Genomic DNA, 17,938 nt, shown 5'->3' with positions numbered 1-17,938 from the left:
TGCTTTCATATCTTACCTCTTTTCATCGTCGCAACAGTCTACTAAGGTAGATATGATTTTGATGTTATAGTTGGGCAAATTGAGGCTCGGGGAAGGGAAGTAATTTGCCGCAGGTGATATGGTTAATGCGTGACAGACCTCAGGGCTGCCTCCAGAGCCTAGCGAATCCCTTATCTCTCCCTGCTGAAGGCAAGAATTGGCTACCGACCTTGGGACAGGACAGGCTGGGTCTGCAGGCGGGTAAGGAGCCCACTACAGGGAAAGAAAGAATTCAAGCACAGGATCCAGACATGCTCTGCCAGCCCTGTGTAGAATAAAGAGCCTGGGGTCCCAGGCCAGGTTACCTAAACCCAACTGTATGGCTGTAAGCAAGGGGCCCGCCCCTTTCTGGTTCTCCGCCTTTCAGACACAAATACGAACTCGTTTATTGAACAGATCATTACTGAACACCTGCTATGCGCCACACACTGTAGAGGAATTCGATAAATAGGCACCCTTCCTTAAATACGGTTTGAAGGAGAGCCACAGGTGAATCAGTTACTACAACTGCTATGAGAGCTCGGAAGAAAAGTACAAGGAGTTTTCAGAGTCTGGGATGGAGAGATCACAGGAGACTTCCTAAGGAAGGACCATTGAGCTGAAAGCTAAAGAAGGAAGTATTGCCAGCCTTGTGGGGTTGGGGGGGGGAGGTATTCCTTTACACGTGCAAAGGCCCTGAGGTCAGAGCAGTCATTGTACATTTGAGCAACTTAAAGAAGGGTCCAGTTATGAGAGTAGTGTGTGGGGAGCAGGGCATGAGGCTGCACTGGGAAGTAGGTCCCAAACCATCAGATCAGGCAAGGCATTTTGGGAGCTGGTAAGGCTTCGTTCTCTGTCAGTGGTGTCCTGGAGCTGATTCTTACCAGCTTGCAAGAACAGATTGTTAAATTTTCAGGAATTTTGTGGGCTAGCTGCTGCCATGTTGGTAGCTTGAAATCAATCATAGTGGGAGTATTTATACCACAGAAATCAGCAGACGTTACAGGTCAGGGCCTTTTTTTCCTCCAGAGAGCTGTCTGTTAAACATTTGCCAACATACCACTGATGTTGGTCCTAAAACTCCAAGGAACAGATTGATCCCAGAGGGGTGATGTTTCTGTTTCCCTGGAGTTGTGTTCGGGGGGCTCTTTGGATCTCCAGTCTTTGTGGCATACCTCCCCCCGCCCCCCTGCAGGCTGCCAACCGTTCTCTCCTCCCACAAGCCCGTCTCCCAACCTCGGCGGAGAGCCTGATGGAGCTGGGCTCCTGCACTTTCCTCTTACATCACCATCGAGGAGTTTGCTTCTCCTCTATATGACTCTTCTCAATTCTTCTTGTCTTGAATATCAAACCGGGAGTACCAATTTAGCTGTTTTTCGAGCTTGCAAAATGTAGATAGGGCATAATGAATGTGCTGGGCTGCTTGTAAATTACCTTGTATAAACTCCTGCACATCGTCCGCTGCCCCATCTTTCTCCATATGCATGTGAATAAACACAATTTTTTATCCTTCTAATTACATAAAGTTAGACGAGGAAGGGGACAGAGAATAATATTAGCATCTCCCGCAAGGAATAAATAAACCATGAGGACACTGCTACTCCTTGCAATGCCTTTCTGGCGGTCCTACAGCTGAGTCTTGCCCTTTAACAAGTACACACACAGCTCTTGGTCTTGGCACAAAGGTGGGTTTTTACCTTTGGGACAAAGAGAAAATGGGGAGCACTGAGTTTCTAAGCATCTCTGTCGTCAGCTCATGACCTGCCTCTCATCCAGCCAACAACCACCTTTTTTTAAGGACTTACTGTGTACCAAACACTACCCTACACTTTTTTTAGAACAGTTTTAGATTTACAGAAAAAATGAGCAGAATACACAGAGAGTTTCCATATGCTCCCTCCCTCCCACCCACATTCAGTTTCCCCTATAATTAATATCTTGAATCAGGGTGATACTTTTGTTACAGATGATGAACCAATATCGATCCATTATAATTAGCTGAAGTCCATAGTTTTCAGAGTTCGCTTGTGTGTCATACAGTTTTTTGGTATGTACACAAATATAATGTCATGTATCCATCATTACAGCATCATACAGAATAGTTTCACTGCCCTAAAAATTCCCTGTGCTCCCTCTCTCTATTCTTCCCTCCCTATTCCAAGTCCCTGGCAACCACTGATATTTTTACTGTCTCCACAGTTTTGCCGTTTCCAGAATGCCATGGAGTTAGAATTATACACTATGAAGCCTTTTATGTATAATGGCATTTTTCGTTTAGCAGTATGCATTTAAGTTTCCTCCATGTCTTCATGGCTTAATAACTTTTCTTTATATCACTGAATAATATTCCATTTATGGGTATATCACAATTTGTTCATCCATTCACCTACTGCAGGACATCTTGGTTTTGGCAATTGTGACTAAAACTGCTGTAAACATCCAAGGGCAGGTTTTTTGTATGGGCATAAGTTTTCAACTCCTGGGGGTGAATACCAGAGATAGCAACTGCTGGATCATATGGGATGAGTATGTTTAGTCTTCCCCAGCAGCTGTATAAGTTTGCTTTCCCACCAGCAATGAATAATGAGAGTTCCTTTTGCTCTACATCCTCTCCAGCATTTGGTGGTGTTGGTGTTCTGGATTTTGGCCATTCTAGTAGGTGTACAGAGGTATCTCGTTTTAATTTGTATTTCTCTAATGACATATGATGCTGAACATCTTTTCATATTCTTATTTGCCACCCGTATATCTGTTTTGCTAAGGTGTCTGTTCAGATCTTTTGCCCATGTTTTTAAAATTGGATCATTTGTTTTTCTTATTGTTGAGTTTTAAGAGTATTTTTGTATGTTGTAGATACAAGTTCTTTAACAGATATGTCTTTTGTAAATATGTTCTCCCAGCCTGTGGCTTGTCGTTTCATTCTCTTAATGTCCTTACAAGTTTCGTCCTCTGAAATTTCTCAAGAGTTTAATCCTCCCAACATTTGGTGAACTATATAGTATTGGCCCCTTTTTGCTAAGGAACCCAAGGCTAAGAGAGATCAATTAACTTACTAAGTGATGGAGCTAAGCTTTGGACCCAGATCTGACCGTCAGCTCCATACCTCACATCACCAGTTATCCTTCTTGCTGATGGTTAGCTCGTGTGGGAATGAATCTTGATCATTTCACACTGAAATAGCCTTTCACAGAATCAGAAAATAGAGTCTGTATGTGGATGCCCTGCAGAGCCCAGCATGATTACTTGCACTGAAGTGCCTTAATACGGCATGGAGAGCCCTCTGTAATCTAACCCCCGCCTACCTCCTCTGTCCCTTCTCCCATTGCTAATCTCTTCACACTCGATATTTATGAGACAGGAAACTCTTTAGCTCCCCCAATGTGCTTGCTTTTTCAGGATCTCTGCTTTCATTCTTGCCATTCCCTCTGAAGGGAAAGACCCTTCCTCATTGTCCACTGGTCAAGGCTTACTCACTTTTAGTTCTTCATTCACATATTACTCTACAAAGTTCTCTATTTTTCACTTTCCTAGACCTTGAAATTCCACTTCTGTGTACAGTCTGTCTCCTCCACAATACTGACCGACTCCTTAAGTATGAGCATCACTTTGATAATACTTTCTTAGTCCTTTCAACAAGCCTGCACATAGTAGGTGCTCAATAAATGTGTTCTTAATAAGTGAATGAAGAAGAGAGATTGGCAAATGCCATAATCTGATGGTTAGAGGCGCCTTTCATCTTTCAGAATATTTAACTTAAAGAAATGTTTGTTTCTTTCATTTTGTTTTGTTTTCGATCATTTTTGCTTTCAGATTCTAAATTCCATTGTATGATAGAAAATTACCTTTCAACATTTTAAAACACAATCTGTTCCCAGAACTATAGACCCCAGGAGGTGATATAACTCAACAAATAAAGGAGATTTTTTAAAATCAATAGGTCATTAGTAAAACCAATGAGTAAACTCACAATATGCATTTTCACTTTTTTAAGGCTTACAGTGTTTGTAACCACTGGTGACAAGGCTTAACAATCAGAACTCAGAGTCAAGTGCTGTACCTTGTCTGAACCCCTGCTGGGTGGGATGTCCACCAGGAAGTCCTACTCTCTGGGGCTACAATACTGCAAGAGCTGAGGACCAACCATTTGCACAAACTCCAGGAGTAGTACCTGTGAGATGCTAGAAGTCCAGGGATAAGACCTTGTGTGGACAGAACAGGGGTTCAGGGTCAGACAGACCTGAGATAGAATCCCAGCTCTGCTACCTACAGGCTGTGTAACATGGGAAAATTGCTTTCCCTCTCTGAGCCCCAGTTTCTTCATTTGTGAAATGGGAAGAAGAATAATAATAATACATCATTATGGTATTATTATAATAATCTATAGAGTTATTTGGAGGAATGAGTGATGGAGTAAGATAATGTATGTAAAGTCTCTGGTACCTTTATTAATTCCATAAAGGTTAGCTTCAAACTCCTCCCCCACTTCATATCCAACTCCCCCATCTACCCAAAAAGTTGACTTAGACCCCCCCATCTACCCCATCTTCCTCCTAGATGAGGAAGGATGAGAAAGGCTATTTCAGTGTGAAAGTTTCAGTGCTTCCACTGAAACTTTCCTATGATGAATAAAAAGGATCCAGTGTATTTCAGTGTCTAGCACAGTGCCTGGCACATGGCGGATGCTCAATGAATAATTTTTGAAATGATTAGTTAATTAATTAATGGATATGGAGATGGTATTCTGTCCACTCCAGGAGCTGTTTGTCCATCCAGGGACTCATTCCTTGTCTTCTGTGCTCGACTTCCTCTCACAGGGAACAGACCCCTGCAGCTTGCATTTCTCAGTCTCTCATCAGCTGGCTCCTGGCTGGGTTTGGCCAATGACATGCCCTGGTGGGAGATGGGAAGGTAGGAGAAAGGAAAAGGCAGAAGTATTTCTTGCCCTCTGTCCCAATCACAGGCTTCTTCTTTAGCAGCCTGGGATGTTCCTCCTTTTGTCCAGCTCCCATCAAAGAGGCCCACTGCAGCTCCCGTTCCCACAGGTGGCCCCAGACCCTGAGCTCTGGTCCCATCATCCCTGGGTTTCCTCATTGTTGCTTACCTCTGAGTTACTTCACCTTCTTCTCTTTGGCTTCTCAACTCTTCCATTACCCAAGGTAACTGCTTCTCTGTCATTAATTCTTTCTGCTGTGGACACTTGACGTGGTTTCTAATATCCACTTAGACTCCTCTTTGGAAGCAGGTGTTTGGACCCAGAGTTAAAAGAACCCTACTCTTTCAAGCTCTACCATCCATTGGCCATGTAGCCAGTCGGTCCATGTGAGCCTCAGTTTCCCCATGTGCAGCAAAGGCTAACAGCCCTCGTCTTGCTTCTCTCACAGGATAATTGTGAAAGTCCAGTGAGGTAATCCATTCATACATCCAAGGGGTACAGTACATGGACATGCAGAGGACAGAGCAGGGGACAAAACAGTTAACATCCTTGTTCTCAGTGAGTTCCAGTTAGTAGTAGTAGATGTGCTCATAAACTGCAAAGTGCTGTGTACGTCCAACAGAATAAGCTGACCCTACATCCTTGACCCCCAGGGACCCTTGGGGATGCTCAACTCTCTCCAGCCCACTTGCTTCAAACCCCTGCCCTAAAGTCAGCGGGATTGGCCAGTCGATGCGGTGACATGCAGCGATATGTACACAGTTACCTGGACAGCGAGCTGAGCCCCTCCTCTCAACCGGACCCAACCAGGGTGTTCCGTTTGCGTGTGTTGGTTCATTTGCTAGAGCTCACTTTAATTAATTGTAAAGGATGAGCCTGATTCTTCGGCTGTACTAGTTTTTTTTTTTTTTTAATGGCTTTTATTGGGTGTTATTTGAAGTAAACGTGCCATCGACCAAAAACCTGCAAATCTTGTTTATGCCTAAATTGTGTTTGAAATGGTATTCTCTGTAACACAATTTTTAGTTATCGATGACCTCCTTTATAATGATTTAGTCAGCTTCACTTGAATGATAGTGTTGATAACAATATGTGGCCAACAATCTATTTGCAACAATACTCCAAGAGGCAAAAGAAAAGCAATTTGTGCCCATGTGGAAAATAGGTAAATTTGCCGTTTTTAAGCAAGCATGAAAATGGAGCATATTAATCCCGATCCAATACATCTCGCTTCCTGAGTGTTTCCATATAGTCTCTTGCATAGTCCTATGGAGAAAGCATTTCCATTCCCATTTTAATGACAAAATCACTAAGACTTAAAGAAGCAGGCGAAGCAGGTAGACAAAGCTAGAATCAGAGGGCAGGTGGAAAAGAGAAGTATATACAGGTCCTTTTAAAGGCATAGCACTCCCCCATACCTGAGCCTCAACTTCCTCATCTGTAAATGGGGATAATAACAAGGTGATGCTGGGGTTAAGTGAGAGAGCATTGTGTCAAAGGAACACAATGCCTGGTGTGCAGAAATTAATATAAATGGTGGCTCTAAAAACGGGGCAGGGCTGGCTCATCACCTGAAGGCTTCTTATCACCCATCCCCTTGTTTTCTGCCCTCTCTGCAGATGACCATTCCCGAGTGAGGCTGCTGGTGCTGGATGGAGACCCGCATTCCGACTACATCAACGCCAACTATATCGATGTGAGGGTCTTTGTGGGGCTGGGCAGCCGGGGTCTGGGGTTGGCTACAGCAGGCTCAGGATGTGCGCGCCTGTCCCCTAGTCTCTCCTCCAGAAAGGACCTTCCTAGAGCATGTGCAGAGGCCTCTGGCTCCTCCCTGATTTGTAACTAGTGCAACCTAAGCGAATTATCCATCTGAAGCTGCATCCTCTTTCAGGCGGGCTGGAGTAGCCAGCTCTACAGGAACCCCAGGACAACTGCCAGTCTCATTTATTCACCTGCTAATTCATTTGTATATGTGTCTGTTTATCCATTCATTTATTCATTGAAAGGTACAGTCATCTAGGCAACAAAAATTTTAAAGTGCCTACTGTACACTGGATGCTATGAAAACTATAGAGCTAAAAAAGCCATGGTCCTGCTTTCTAAAATCTTAGCAGAAAGATAAGCTGTGCACATCAATAATTCCAGGGCAAACTAGAAAGTGGTAAGTATCCTAAGTTCAGATAAAATGCTACAGGGATTCAAAGATGGGGGGGAAATTTTGCTTCTTCCATCAGGAATGCAAAATGTGATTTAACCAAAGCTCCGAGCACAGGTAGAATTTAAAATCAAAGAGGGAAAAGATGAGCCTCTGGTTAGAGAGAACAGCACAGCCAAGATGTAGCAGCTGGAAGCAAAGATACGTAGCAGCTCAGTTTGCAGGAGCAGAGACTACATAATGGGAATAGTGGAAAATAAGGTTGGAGCTAGATCATTGATGGCGTAGGATCAAACTTAGGAAGTTGGACTTTATTCTGTAGGCAAGAAAAAGCTTTTGAAAGGTTTTGATCAAGGAGGTGATTGGTTCAGAGCTGAACATTAGGATGGCTTATCTATCACCAGAGGTAAGAGAGATCAAAGAGAAAAGAGACTGAGAATAGGACACATATTTAGAAAAGGAGCTGCTTCCGTATTTCAGAGACTGTTGAGGACGGGACTAAATACAACAGGAGCCAAGATGGGTGCCTGTGGAAGTGGGGTATTTTGCAAAGGGGGAGCATGGCCACTGGGGCCAGATGGGCATCCCAGCATAACAAGCCAGGCTTCTCGGGACCTCAGCTGGGAGCCCAAGGGCCTTGACGAATGGCTCAGAGATCCACTTAGGTTTCTCTGACTCTCCGGTGTTTTTACAGACAAACTATAAAGTGCTGTGGCATGCTTTTGTATTCCCCATAATCTAGGCCGAACCAGATGATTCGTTAATTCAGCAAACATTTATTGAGCCTTGTGTTGGTTATTTGTCTGTTTACCCTCAGGTCTATTCCTTGTACTTCCCTGTTCTGCTTTGTATTGCTGGCGGAAGTGCGTGTGTCTCCGAAACTGATGAGTGTGTGTGTGTGTGTGTGTGTGTGTGTGTGTGTGTGTGTGTGTGTGTGTGTGTGTGATGCAGGAAGGAAAGCAAGCCGACTCCTTCAAAGGAGGCGCTAATGGGAGATTGGAAGGTGAAACGAAGGGAGAAGCCAGCAGATTTCTCCTCTCTCGCTTCCTTGGGTGGCAGCTCCAGCAGTGGCTGCATCCCGCCCATGGCTCCAGCTTCCATCATGCAGGCCCATCAGATTTCTAGCTTCTGCCAGGTGACCCCAGCTCCTGGGCTCTGGCAGCTTCTCTGTCTCCCATTATGCGCTAGTTCTAGGGTTGGTCACAGCCTCCTGCTGTTGATGATCTCTGGGTTGCCCCACTGCTCCCTATTCAGCACCTCAGCTCCTCCATCACCTGTATAACAAACCCCCCCATACTGAATTCCCTCTGGTTGAAACACCTAGAGCGGTTTCTAGTTCCCCACCTGGACTTTGGTTGTCAAAGGGCCTGCATGTGGCCAGAAACTGAGGCTGGAGCTTCAGTCACAGTCGAGATAGACACGGCCTCTGCCACCTTGACCCTTCCAGGAAAGGTCATAAGGAGATGGCCAGTCCTGAACAACCTGTCTCCAGCCTGGAGCAAGGTACTCTGAGTACCCATCACACCTCCAGCCTTTCCCACATGCATTTGTACTCATTTCGCAAACACTGAGCAGATCCTCCACAGTAAGCTAGAAATACAGACCTTATAAGGGATTCAAGTCCGGAGAGGGAGTCAGATTAGAAAAGAGTCCCTGACAGAGTAGGGCCTATAAGGACATAAAGGAAAATCGAAGACTCATGATGGGGATGGGGTAGTCTGTGAAGGCTTCCTAAAGGAGGTGACACAGTGCTGCCTTAGCCAATGAGAAAGAGTGAGCCACGCAAGAGGTGTTGATAGTAACCTAAGAATTATTGATCACCTCTCGTGTAGCACCATCACCTTCACTAATACCAAAACCTCACAAAAGAAGTGCCGTTACTACCCATTTTCAGGTGAGTAAGCTGAGGCTTTCTCAGTTATGTAAGTTACCCAGGATAACACTGCTAGGAGGTGAGGGAGAAGCGAGCAGGAGTCTGAATCTGGGGTGCCTCCCTCATCATGTCCTGCTGGCTTTAATAATAACAGTAAAGCAATGACAACAGCCAATGGCTCTAAATGAGTCACTCTTGACCCTTCTGATGGGTGCTTTTAAATTAGTCCATTTATCAAGACCTCTCAATAGCCCTCCACGATAGGCAATCACCCCCATTTTTCAGATAGAGAAGCTGAGATTTAAAGAGATTATAAAGTTTGTCTAAGGCCATGCACCTGGTCAGCAGCAGAACCAGACAGTGAACCAGACCCAAATGATCCCCAGTCCAGGGCTATTCCTCCTGCTTCTCCCCACCTTGCATCCAGCATATACTGGGGGCTGGGTCAGCATGTGCTGAGCCAGATTGAGTTTGTTCCTTCTATTTCCCCTTGGCCTTGTCTGCAATTGAGTGGATGTGGCAGCCCGGAGGGCCATGGCCCACGTCGGGTCTGCTGGCCCAAGTCACCGTACCTCGCATTTGTCATCTGAGTGGTAACCTCCAGCAAAAATCATTTTTCTAGGTAGATACTCAGTCCAAAGGTGAGTGAGCAGCTGACTGCAGTCAGAGCCAAGATGCGCTTTGATATTTTATAGGCAACAAATGAAATTGCTGTAAATGCAAGTGAATCTCTGCAACATCAATACTAATAATGCCTCCCCTTTCTACCAGGTTTTGTCCTTCCAATGCATTCACGAGCCTGTAGAAAAAGAAGCCAGGGGTCAAGTTAAAGAGCCCTGCTCAAGGTCACACAGCTAGAATCCAGTTCTCTGCCCACCATGGACACACCACAGCTTCCTCCCCGTCTCATGAAGGAGTAGGTTGCACAGAGTGGCCAAACAGCCTCTGCTAAAAGCTGTCTTAATATGTGACACTGGGTTCTGTGCTGGATTTCAGCAGTTAGAGTTAAGAGTTCACAGGACCAAAGTCATGAATTCAGTTCTTGTAGGGCCTGTTGAATCCAGGCAGTTTTGCTTACTAACTTTATGATTTCAGGTGAATTATCTAGTTGTTCTGATATCTGTAAATTGGGATAATAATGCCACCCCACGAGAATGTGATAACTGAGGAAAAGTATCTATCTGTCAGGATCCCATTAGGAAATGGATGTTCACTCAAAAGGAGTAGCCAGGAGAGGGTAATAAGGGTGAGAACAAGATCAAGTAAGAGAAACCAACAGGGTGGAGCACAGTGTCCCCAGGCTAGCAACAGCGGGGAGCTCCAGGCCTAGAAAGGGGAGAGAGGAGCTGTAAGGAGAGGGCCTCCTGATGTGAGCTGTAGCCTCTGATAGAGAGTCAAGGCCAACCTGTGGTGACCCAACAGAGAGAAAGCTAAGAGAACATACACCCTAAGCTCCCCATAGCCTCTGAGCGTCTGCGTCTGCTCCCATTGACCAAACCCAACTAGAAGCCAGAAGGCATGGGAATAGGTGGCGTGATCCGTACAGGTCAGCCTCCCACAGCACAGGGCAGAGCATGGAAGGGAAGAGCAGGATAATGGAGGGACAGGGAAGACACCATGAGCAAGCACCTCCCAGCACAGTGTTACCAATCCAGGCTGGAGAGTAGGAGACTATCATTCATGTGAACCTACTATATACCCGCCAAAGTTATCATTCCTGGGGTTTCTATGAGGATTCCTGGCAGGTCAACACTCTAGATAGCTATCTAGCCCTCACCCCTTTATCTTGGTCCCCACCCCAGCTAAAATCCTCCCAGCTCTCTAAAGCAGCGGTCCCCAACCTTTTTGGCAGTAGGGACCTGTGCTCCTCTGAGAATCTAATGCCTGATGATCTGAGGTGGAGCTGAGGCGGCGATGCTGGTGCTGGGGAGCAGCTGCAAGTACAGATGAAGCTTCGCTCACTGCCTGCTGCTTAAATCCTGCTGTGTGGCCTGGTTCCTAGCAGGCCACAGTACCGGTCCTGGTCTGCAGCCCGGGGATTGGGGACCCCTGCTCTAAAGAACTTACTGATCTCAATAGAGTCATTTATTCACAATTGTATCTTGACGATCCATTAAAACGACTCCATTTGGATAATGAGCTCGATGGGGCCAGTCCTGTCTTTGCCTCCAGAGGCCGTGATTCTTCTACCGTCTCAACTATCCTGCTGGCAGGTTTTTCGCTGACCCGAGAATGTATTGGCCACTTGAATCTGTTATAAATTACCGGTCTGGAAATAAATATCGTATCTGGGTCCCCAGTAAGTAACAGATGCGAGTGCAGAGTGAGATAAATGCGTTTTGGATGCAAACCTCTTTCCCATTGCTCACAGGCGGATGGAGGCAGGCCCAGTGCTGGATGGCAGTTGATCTGCATGCTGTATAGGTGGGACTTAAATGAACTCAAAATTCTTTTAAGGTTAGGAAGTTTTCTGTACCAGCTCCTGGCAAATCCCAGAGGCACCCCAATCGAGCAGTTCATTTCCTTTTATCACCACTGCTGAGGCATCTCGCTCATGGTTAGAATGTTTTCTCTTTGGAGACTGTGTGGGTTCTTGGAGGCCAGATAGAGTCTCTTTACTCAGAAGCAGCATGCAACGCACGCATTCGATATGCATTTATTAAGGCCGGTGGCCCAGGCAGATGTTTCTGGCTGGGGGCACAGCCATGAGCAAGGCCGATACAGCCCTGCCTGCTGGAGCTCTCTTTCAGCTGGGGAAACAGACAATGAGCATGTCAATAAGCAAAGACTATTATGCCATTTGGTGATAAGTTCCCTAAAAAAGGTAAACCAGAGAAAGCAGAAAGAGGCTGACAAGGTGGCCAGGAAAGGGCTCCCTGGGGAGGCAACTGACAACCGGAGAGAAGCCTGGATGGAGGGAGAAAGCAAACCACTCGGTTAGCTGGGGGCAGACACAGTGGGCACCAGGAATGGCCAGTGCTAAGCCCTCTAGATCAGCGGTCCCCAACCTTTTTGGCACCAGGGACCGGTGCTCCGATGAGAATCTAATACCTGATGATCTGAGGTGGAGCTGGTGCTGGGGAGCATCTGCAAATACAGAAGAAACTTTGCTCATTGCCCACCACTCACCTCCTGCTGTGTGGCCCTGTTCCTAACAGGCCACGGACAGGTTCCGGTCCACAGTCCAAGGGTTGGAAACATGATTGCTGTTTCTGAAGAAGAGCAAGGTAGCCAGTGGGGAGCCATGGAAACATGATTGCTGTTTCTGAAGAAGAGCAAGGTAGCCAGTGGGGAGCCAGAGTGAGAGTGGTAGGAAAACTGAGACTATTGCTGAGGGGTGAGATGGGTATAAGAGGGATGCTGGGATGTCCAAACTTGGTTTACGAGGCCAGTTGGACCAGCACGACCTCAGAGGACACTTCCCTGGCCTCCTCGGCTGAGTCAGCTCTCCATGAGAGTCCCACAGAGCCTCACATCTTTCTTTACCCCTGTTTATTGATGTCTATAAGCTGCTCAGAGGCAGAGTCCGCATCCATCTGGTTAATTTTTTATATCTAGTGCCTTGTACATAGTAGTAGATGCTCAGTTAATACCTGTTGATTGAATTTTGAATGACTGAGAGAAACAATGAATGAACAAACTAGTGAACCCAAATCATTTAAACTCACAATTGAAATGTGAATTTCTTGCTCAGAATTTCATCTAATTTCAAGCACATTAGAATCTTCTAAATCAGTTTCTTCCAGAGGGTCTTTCCTCATCTGACCCATGCCCTAAGCTCATCTCAAAGACATATTTCTTCCTGTATGCCACCAACCAGACTTTGCTGAAAACTGTACCCAGCTCTAGAGAAAAGCACAAAAAATTAAGTGCAGCACATATTGTAAGTGTGTTCACTGGGCATATACAAAGCCCTGCAGGATTGCTCAGAGGAAAGAAGGTCTCATTTGAAGTGTGGGAAGCTGGGACATAGGCTACATGTGCTTGTGGGAGGGGAACAGAGGGACAACTGGAAATGAGGCTGAAGATGAGAATGGAGGCGGATGATTAGTCCCGAGCTGAGGCATTTGGACATTACTATGCAGGCAATGGGGAACCATCTCAGGCTCTTATGTGGGGAAGTAACATAATTAGATGTGCACTGGGAAGTTCACTCTGGCAGGAAGCAGATGGGATGCAGCATCCGACTGGAGGCAGGGAGGCCAGCAAGAACCTGGTGCCAGGACTCTAAGAAGTGATGATGGGATGACTGAAAAGAGTGAACTTGATAAACCGTATCTTTTTATGTTGTCAGTACTATTTTCTGTTCCCAAACCTAATCAAGAAAACTTCCAGAGTCTAATTCTTCCTGGGAACCTGAGAAACCCTGTCCATCTTGACTCGTGAGAACAGATAGCGCTTGTACCTCTCACTTTCCTTCCTACCTCCCACATCTCAGAGAAGAGCCCAGTTACTACACGAATGGACAGAGCAGGGAAGCAGAGGGGAGGAAGGCTTACCATCTCAGGACTGCCGGTGCAGACTTTTAGTTGTGGTAGGCACTCAACAGATGTTTGCCAGAGAAATAATAAAATAACAATAATAGCAAAGACATATGTTAAATCTTAAAATAGTGCCTGGCGTATAGTAACTGCCATATAGTAACTCATTTAATTCTAACAGCACTGCTGTCATGTAAATACTATTAGCCTCATATAGCAGCAAAAAATCAATCGAGGCATAAGGAGTCTAAGGAACTTGCCCCAGACCTCATAGCCTATAAGGGGCACAGCCGGGAGTCAAACCCAGGAAGTGAGGTCCAGAGTCTGCACACATAACTACCATGCTATGCTGCCTTTCTAGTTGTACCCTCAACAGCTTATTTATTGAGCATTGCTCTGAGTTTCACACTGTACTAGGCTCCATGAAAATTTTTTTTAAACTTAGGAGGCAATGTTTATCCCCAAGAAGGTGACAATCTCACTAAGAAGATAAGAACACTCAGAGAGTTAGGTGGAGTGGTGAATCCAAAGTTCTAGTCATGATATTGGCCTTGGGTTGGAACTGACAGTCAACCCAAGCATTACTAGAAATGCCCAGTAGTTCAAAGGTACTAAATATTTACGGAGCAAGTGGGAGACTGAGTTAAAGAAGTTCACAGGGAACTCAGACTAGTCTTTGAGTCTGAAAATGGATCCAGAATTTCAGAAATGCTATGTCTCTTTCACCATATACCACATGGATAGCCATTTTGGCTTAGTTCCTGAAGAAGGGGGCCTTGATGCCACTCATCTCCCTCAGCGGGACAGAAAGAGTGATCACCAGTGCTTAACGGAAAAATAGGTATGCATCAAACTGTGGGACTTATTTTCTCCTGAGATGGTTAATCATAAAGGAAAGTGGATTTCAAGATTGTCAGCAACCTCTCCACCAACGGACTCCATGATTGATATCTGTGTTTTCTCTTTTCAATTTTTCCATCCATTTATTCAGTCATTTATTCATTCAATAAATGCTAATTACATTCAATGTTATGTACTAAATGCAGATCCGTCTCCAAAATTTGAACTTCTACCTAATATGATATACTTCTCTGTAACAAGAAAGGGGTCATGTCCAGGCAAAAGAGATCATCTTCCACCTTTTCCCCAGTGATTAGGATTATGGGGAACCAGAGCCCAGCAGGGCCTATCAGAGTATTCCAAAACGTACACGGAAATCAGAAACTGGCTGATTCTCTGAATCAGAAAGTGGCTTTATCAGTCTCTAGGTCACACCTACAGGGGTCTTCCCCAGTGAACAGGATTTCAATTCCAAGCCGGCCATGTCGTGCACAGAGGCAGTGTAGCACCTGTTCCAATTTTCTTTTCTAATTGTCACTAATGCAAGGAGCCAATGATACAATTATTTTCATCTCTCGGGTGTCCTACAGGGCCTCACACAGTGTTCTGCATGTAATCGTGGCTCAGGAAAGACTTTTTTGGCAGTTGATGTCCCACAGAAACCTGAAAAATTCCTTCTCTATCTCTTTCTGGGTGCATGGGCATAAGTGATGCCCACTTGATTTTTGCTCCCAGTCCACTGGCTCCAAGGTGATCCTATATGGGCACCTTACAACTATAGTAAGATAGTAATAGCTAACATTTAGTGATTTACTAAGCACTTTATATACATTATCTTATTTAATCTTTGCCACTTCTCTGGGAAATGTCTAATGCTATTCTCATTTTGCCTATGAGGAAGTCATATTCTAGAAAGGATTATGATGTTATGCTATTTGTGAGCTTTGATGAGAAGTTCTTCACCATGCTTTTCTCTGTTATCCAGGGATACCATCGACCTCGACACTACATTGCAACTCAAGGTAAGTACCCTCCTTTTTCTCTAAAGAGCCCTTGCCCTTCACTGGAAGAGAAGAATGAGCTTCTGCCAGCAAAGAAGCCACACAGGAATAGGCCTGGAGAGCCTGCAGAGGTCTTGAGATTGTTCACTTGTTTGCTTGAGAAGGAAGGAGGTGACAAGTTCAGCTATAGGGGGAAGGAACGTGAGTGAGAGAAGGAAGAGGTGTCATTAGGAAATGGTCAGGCTGGACAGACCAAAAACATCAGCCTCACGTGGGTGCCATCGATATCCACCACCCAGAAGTGGAGCTAATGGTGCCTTATCTCCTCGATGATGCGTGCCCAGAAGTGAGAAGGAGCCAGTTGTCCTAGAAAGCAACTTGGCAGTATGCCATCAGAGGCTGAAAACGATCGTGCCTCTCAACCCTCTGGGAAGAAATCCTGTGGATAATTATGTGTGTGGACAGTGACATAGATAAAGATAGTCTTCACAGTGTTATCTGTAATAGGAAAAAAGTGAAAAATCTTAAGTGCCTAACCACTTGTAGATTAGTTAAAGTGTGATATTTTCCTATTGTGGAAAATTATGCAGCTATGAAAAATATGCTTGGTAAGAATTTGTAAGGGCATGGGAAAATTCATACAATAGTAAATAGATGCATATACATACACATACATATATGTATATGTGTGTGCATATATATATACACACAAAAATAGCATTCAAATTTTTATATCAAATACACATATTAGCCTTGTACTTTTATAATTGATGAAGACCCAGGACTTCGAAAGAAAAATTTCCAAGGAAATTGCTTTGGATTCTCAGATTCTCTCTCTCAGTTCTTGTCTACTCTTTTTCCCTTTCTCTCTGGGCTCCAGATGAATGCTACTAGCGTTTGTCAAGCTCAAGGTTGGGCATCTTCTGTTTGTGCTCTCAGCATCCGGCTCCTGGCAGCTCTCTGCTCTCCCACCCTCCCTACCCCAGTTTCCTCCCTGTCTCTCATTGAGGTTCCGAAACCCGATTTGTAGGAAAACTCCCTTAAGCTATATTAGTAACCCATAATAATGTCCAGATAAGGCGATGGGTCAGGGCGAAAATGGGGCTCATGGTGGCAAAGGTCTGAGAAGGAGGACAAGCGAGGGGACAGAGGAAGCTGTCAGTATTTCCAGTGGATGCTGCAAATCTTGCAAGTTCGGAAAGTGGTTTTCTTATCCATACGCTGACCTCCCAGGCCTCGGGTCCCAGCCTCAGCGACGTGGGTGTCCCAAAGAGAACCCCCTGGCCACACTCTTGCTCTTCCACGTGGAGTCTTAACTGACCTTGGCGGCCTCTGGGCACTTGCAATCTTTGACCCTGTCACCTTCTCTGTTGGCAGGTCCAATGCAAGAGACCGTAAAGGACTTTTGGAGAATGATCTGGCAGGAGAACTCAGCCAGCATCGTCATGGTCACAAACCTCGTGGAAGTGGGCAGGGTAAGCCCCTCCTCCTGCAGTTGCCCGGATGGAGGATGCTGGCGTTGCACTCCTGAGCATGTCTCTATTTCGTGCATTGTGCCAAGTGCCTCCTGTCCAACATTTCACCCTCACGGCCACCTACGAAGGAGAAATCCTCACTCCTCTTTGATACTCGGGGAATGTCCTTTCCCTTCAAACCCTCCTCACTTCTTTCTCAACCTTCACCCTCTGTTGATGACATCATCTCATATAGTTTGGGGAACTTAAACCCACCAGACATGAACTCCGTCATCGTCACACCACAAAGCTGCCATCCTGCTTGCATCTACAACCATCTTCTCATTCTTTCCCTCTATTATCAGGTCGAACCATAAAAATGGCTGTTTTTGTTGACCGCTCCCGCCCCCCATGGTAGACTTTCAGCCGTTTCTTGTGGCTCAGCCTAATACTAGGGAAGAAGTGACTCTTGCCCTTTCAAAGGCAATCCCAGTGCCTTGAATCACAGATTCCACTCAAGAATTTTCTCATTTCCTCGCTCACTGGAAAAACAATTCTCTTTCTCATTGCTAGATGTTTGTACACAAACATCCTGAGTACCTTCCCCTTTAAAAATATAAAACAGGCGAACGAAAATGGCTCTCTTGTCCCTACTTTTCTGCCAGATTCTAAGACTCACACACAGGTTCTGTCTCTTCACTCCTGTTCTCTTCTGCCCACTCCAGCATTGCTCTTCCCTTCATTCCACCCACAGCGATGCTGTCAACATCACCAGCATCCTTCATGTTGACAAGTCCCACAGCCACTTCTCTCTTCTCATCGTATTCAACCTCCCAGCAGCATTTGAACCTTTGCTTCCTGATCTCTAAACCTCCATGTTCTTCAGAGTTCAGGCCTTGGCCTCCCGCTCTGCCCTATCTCAGCTTCCCCCTATGTGGTCCTCAGCTGCTCCTCGGGCTTAGAAACGGGGCTGCTATTCTCAGCTTGCTGTTACTTACTTGGTAAACTGTGGCATGTGGGTGGGTGGGCTGCTGAGTTTATAGGCACAGTGCACACATACAGTAGAATTAAGAGGGCCTCTTTATGTATTAGCTAACTAAGGAAGGGGCAGGTAAGTTTTTGTTTTAGCAAGAACCAGATAGATAATCTGTTAAAATAATGCCAGCCTCCAAGATAATGGGAA

General features: G+C 45.5%; 1 protein-coding gene across 1 annotated transcript in view; it reads left to right on the top strand.

Moving 5' to 3' along the window:
• PTPRT (protein tyrosine phosphatase, receptor type T) overlaps nucleotides 1-17,938 on the top strand; it is a 675,700-nt gene that overhangs the window by 625,489 nt on the left and 32,273 nt on the right. The window contains exons 18-20 of the mRNA XM_015596894.1: nucleotides 6,571-6,647; nucleotides 15,286-15,322; nucleotides 16,679-16,776. Of these exons, the coding sequence (XP_015452380.1) occupies nucleotides 6,571-6,647; nucleotides 15,286-15,322; nucleotides 16,679-16,776 (212 nt within the window). The remainder of the gene's footprint in view (nucleotides 1-6,570; nucleotides 6,648-15,285; nucleotides 15,323-16,678; nucleotides 16,777-17,938) is intronic.

This window comes from Pteropus alecto, unplaced genomic scaffold (assembly GCF_000325575.1).
Source record: "Pteropus alecto unplaced genomic scaffold, ASM32557v1 scaffold45, whole genome shotgun sequence".
In the NCBI taxonomy this organism is placed as follows: Eukaryota; Metazoa; Chordata; class Mammalia; order Chiroptera; family Pteropodidae; genus Pteropus; species Pteropus alecto.
The sequence above is the reverse complement of the archived record's forward strand: the minus strand, read 5'-3'. Positions and strand labels throughout refer to the sequence as shown.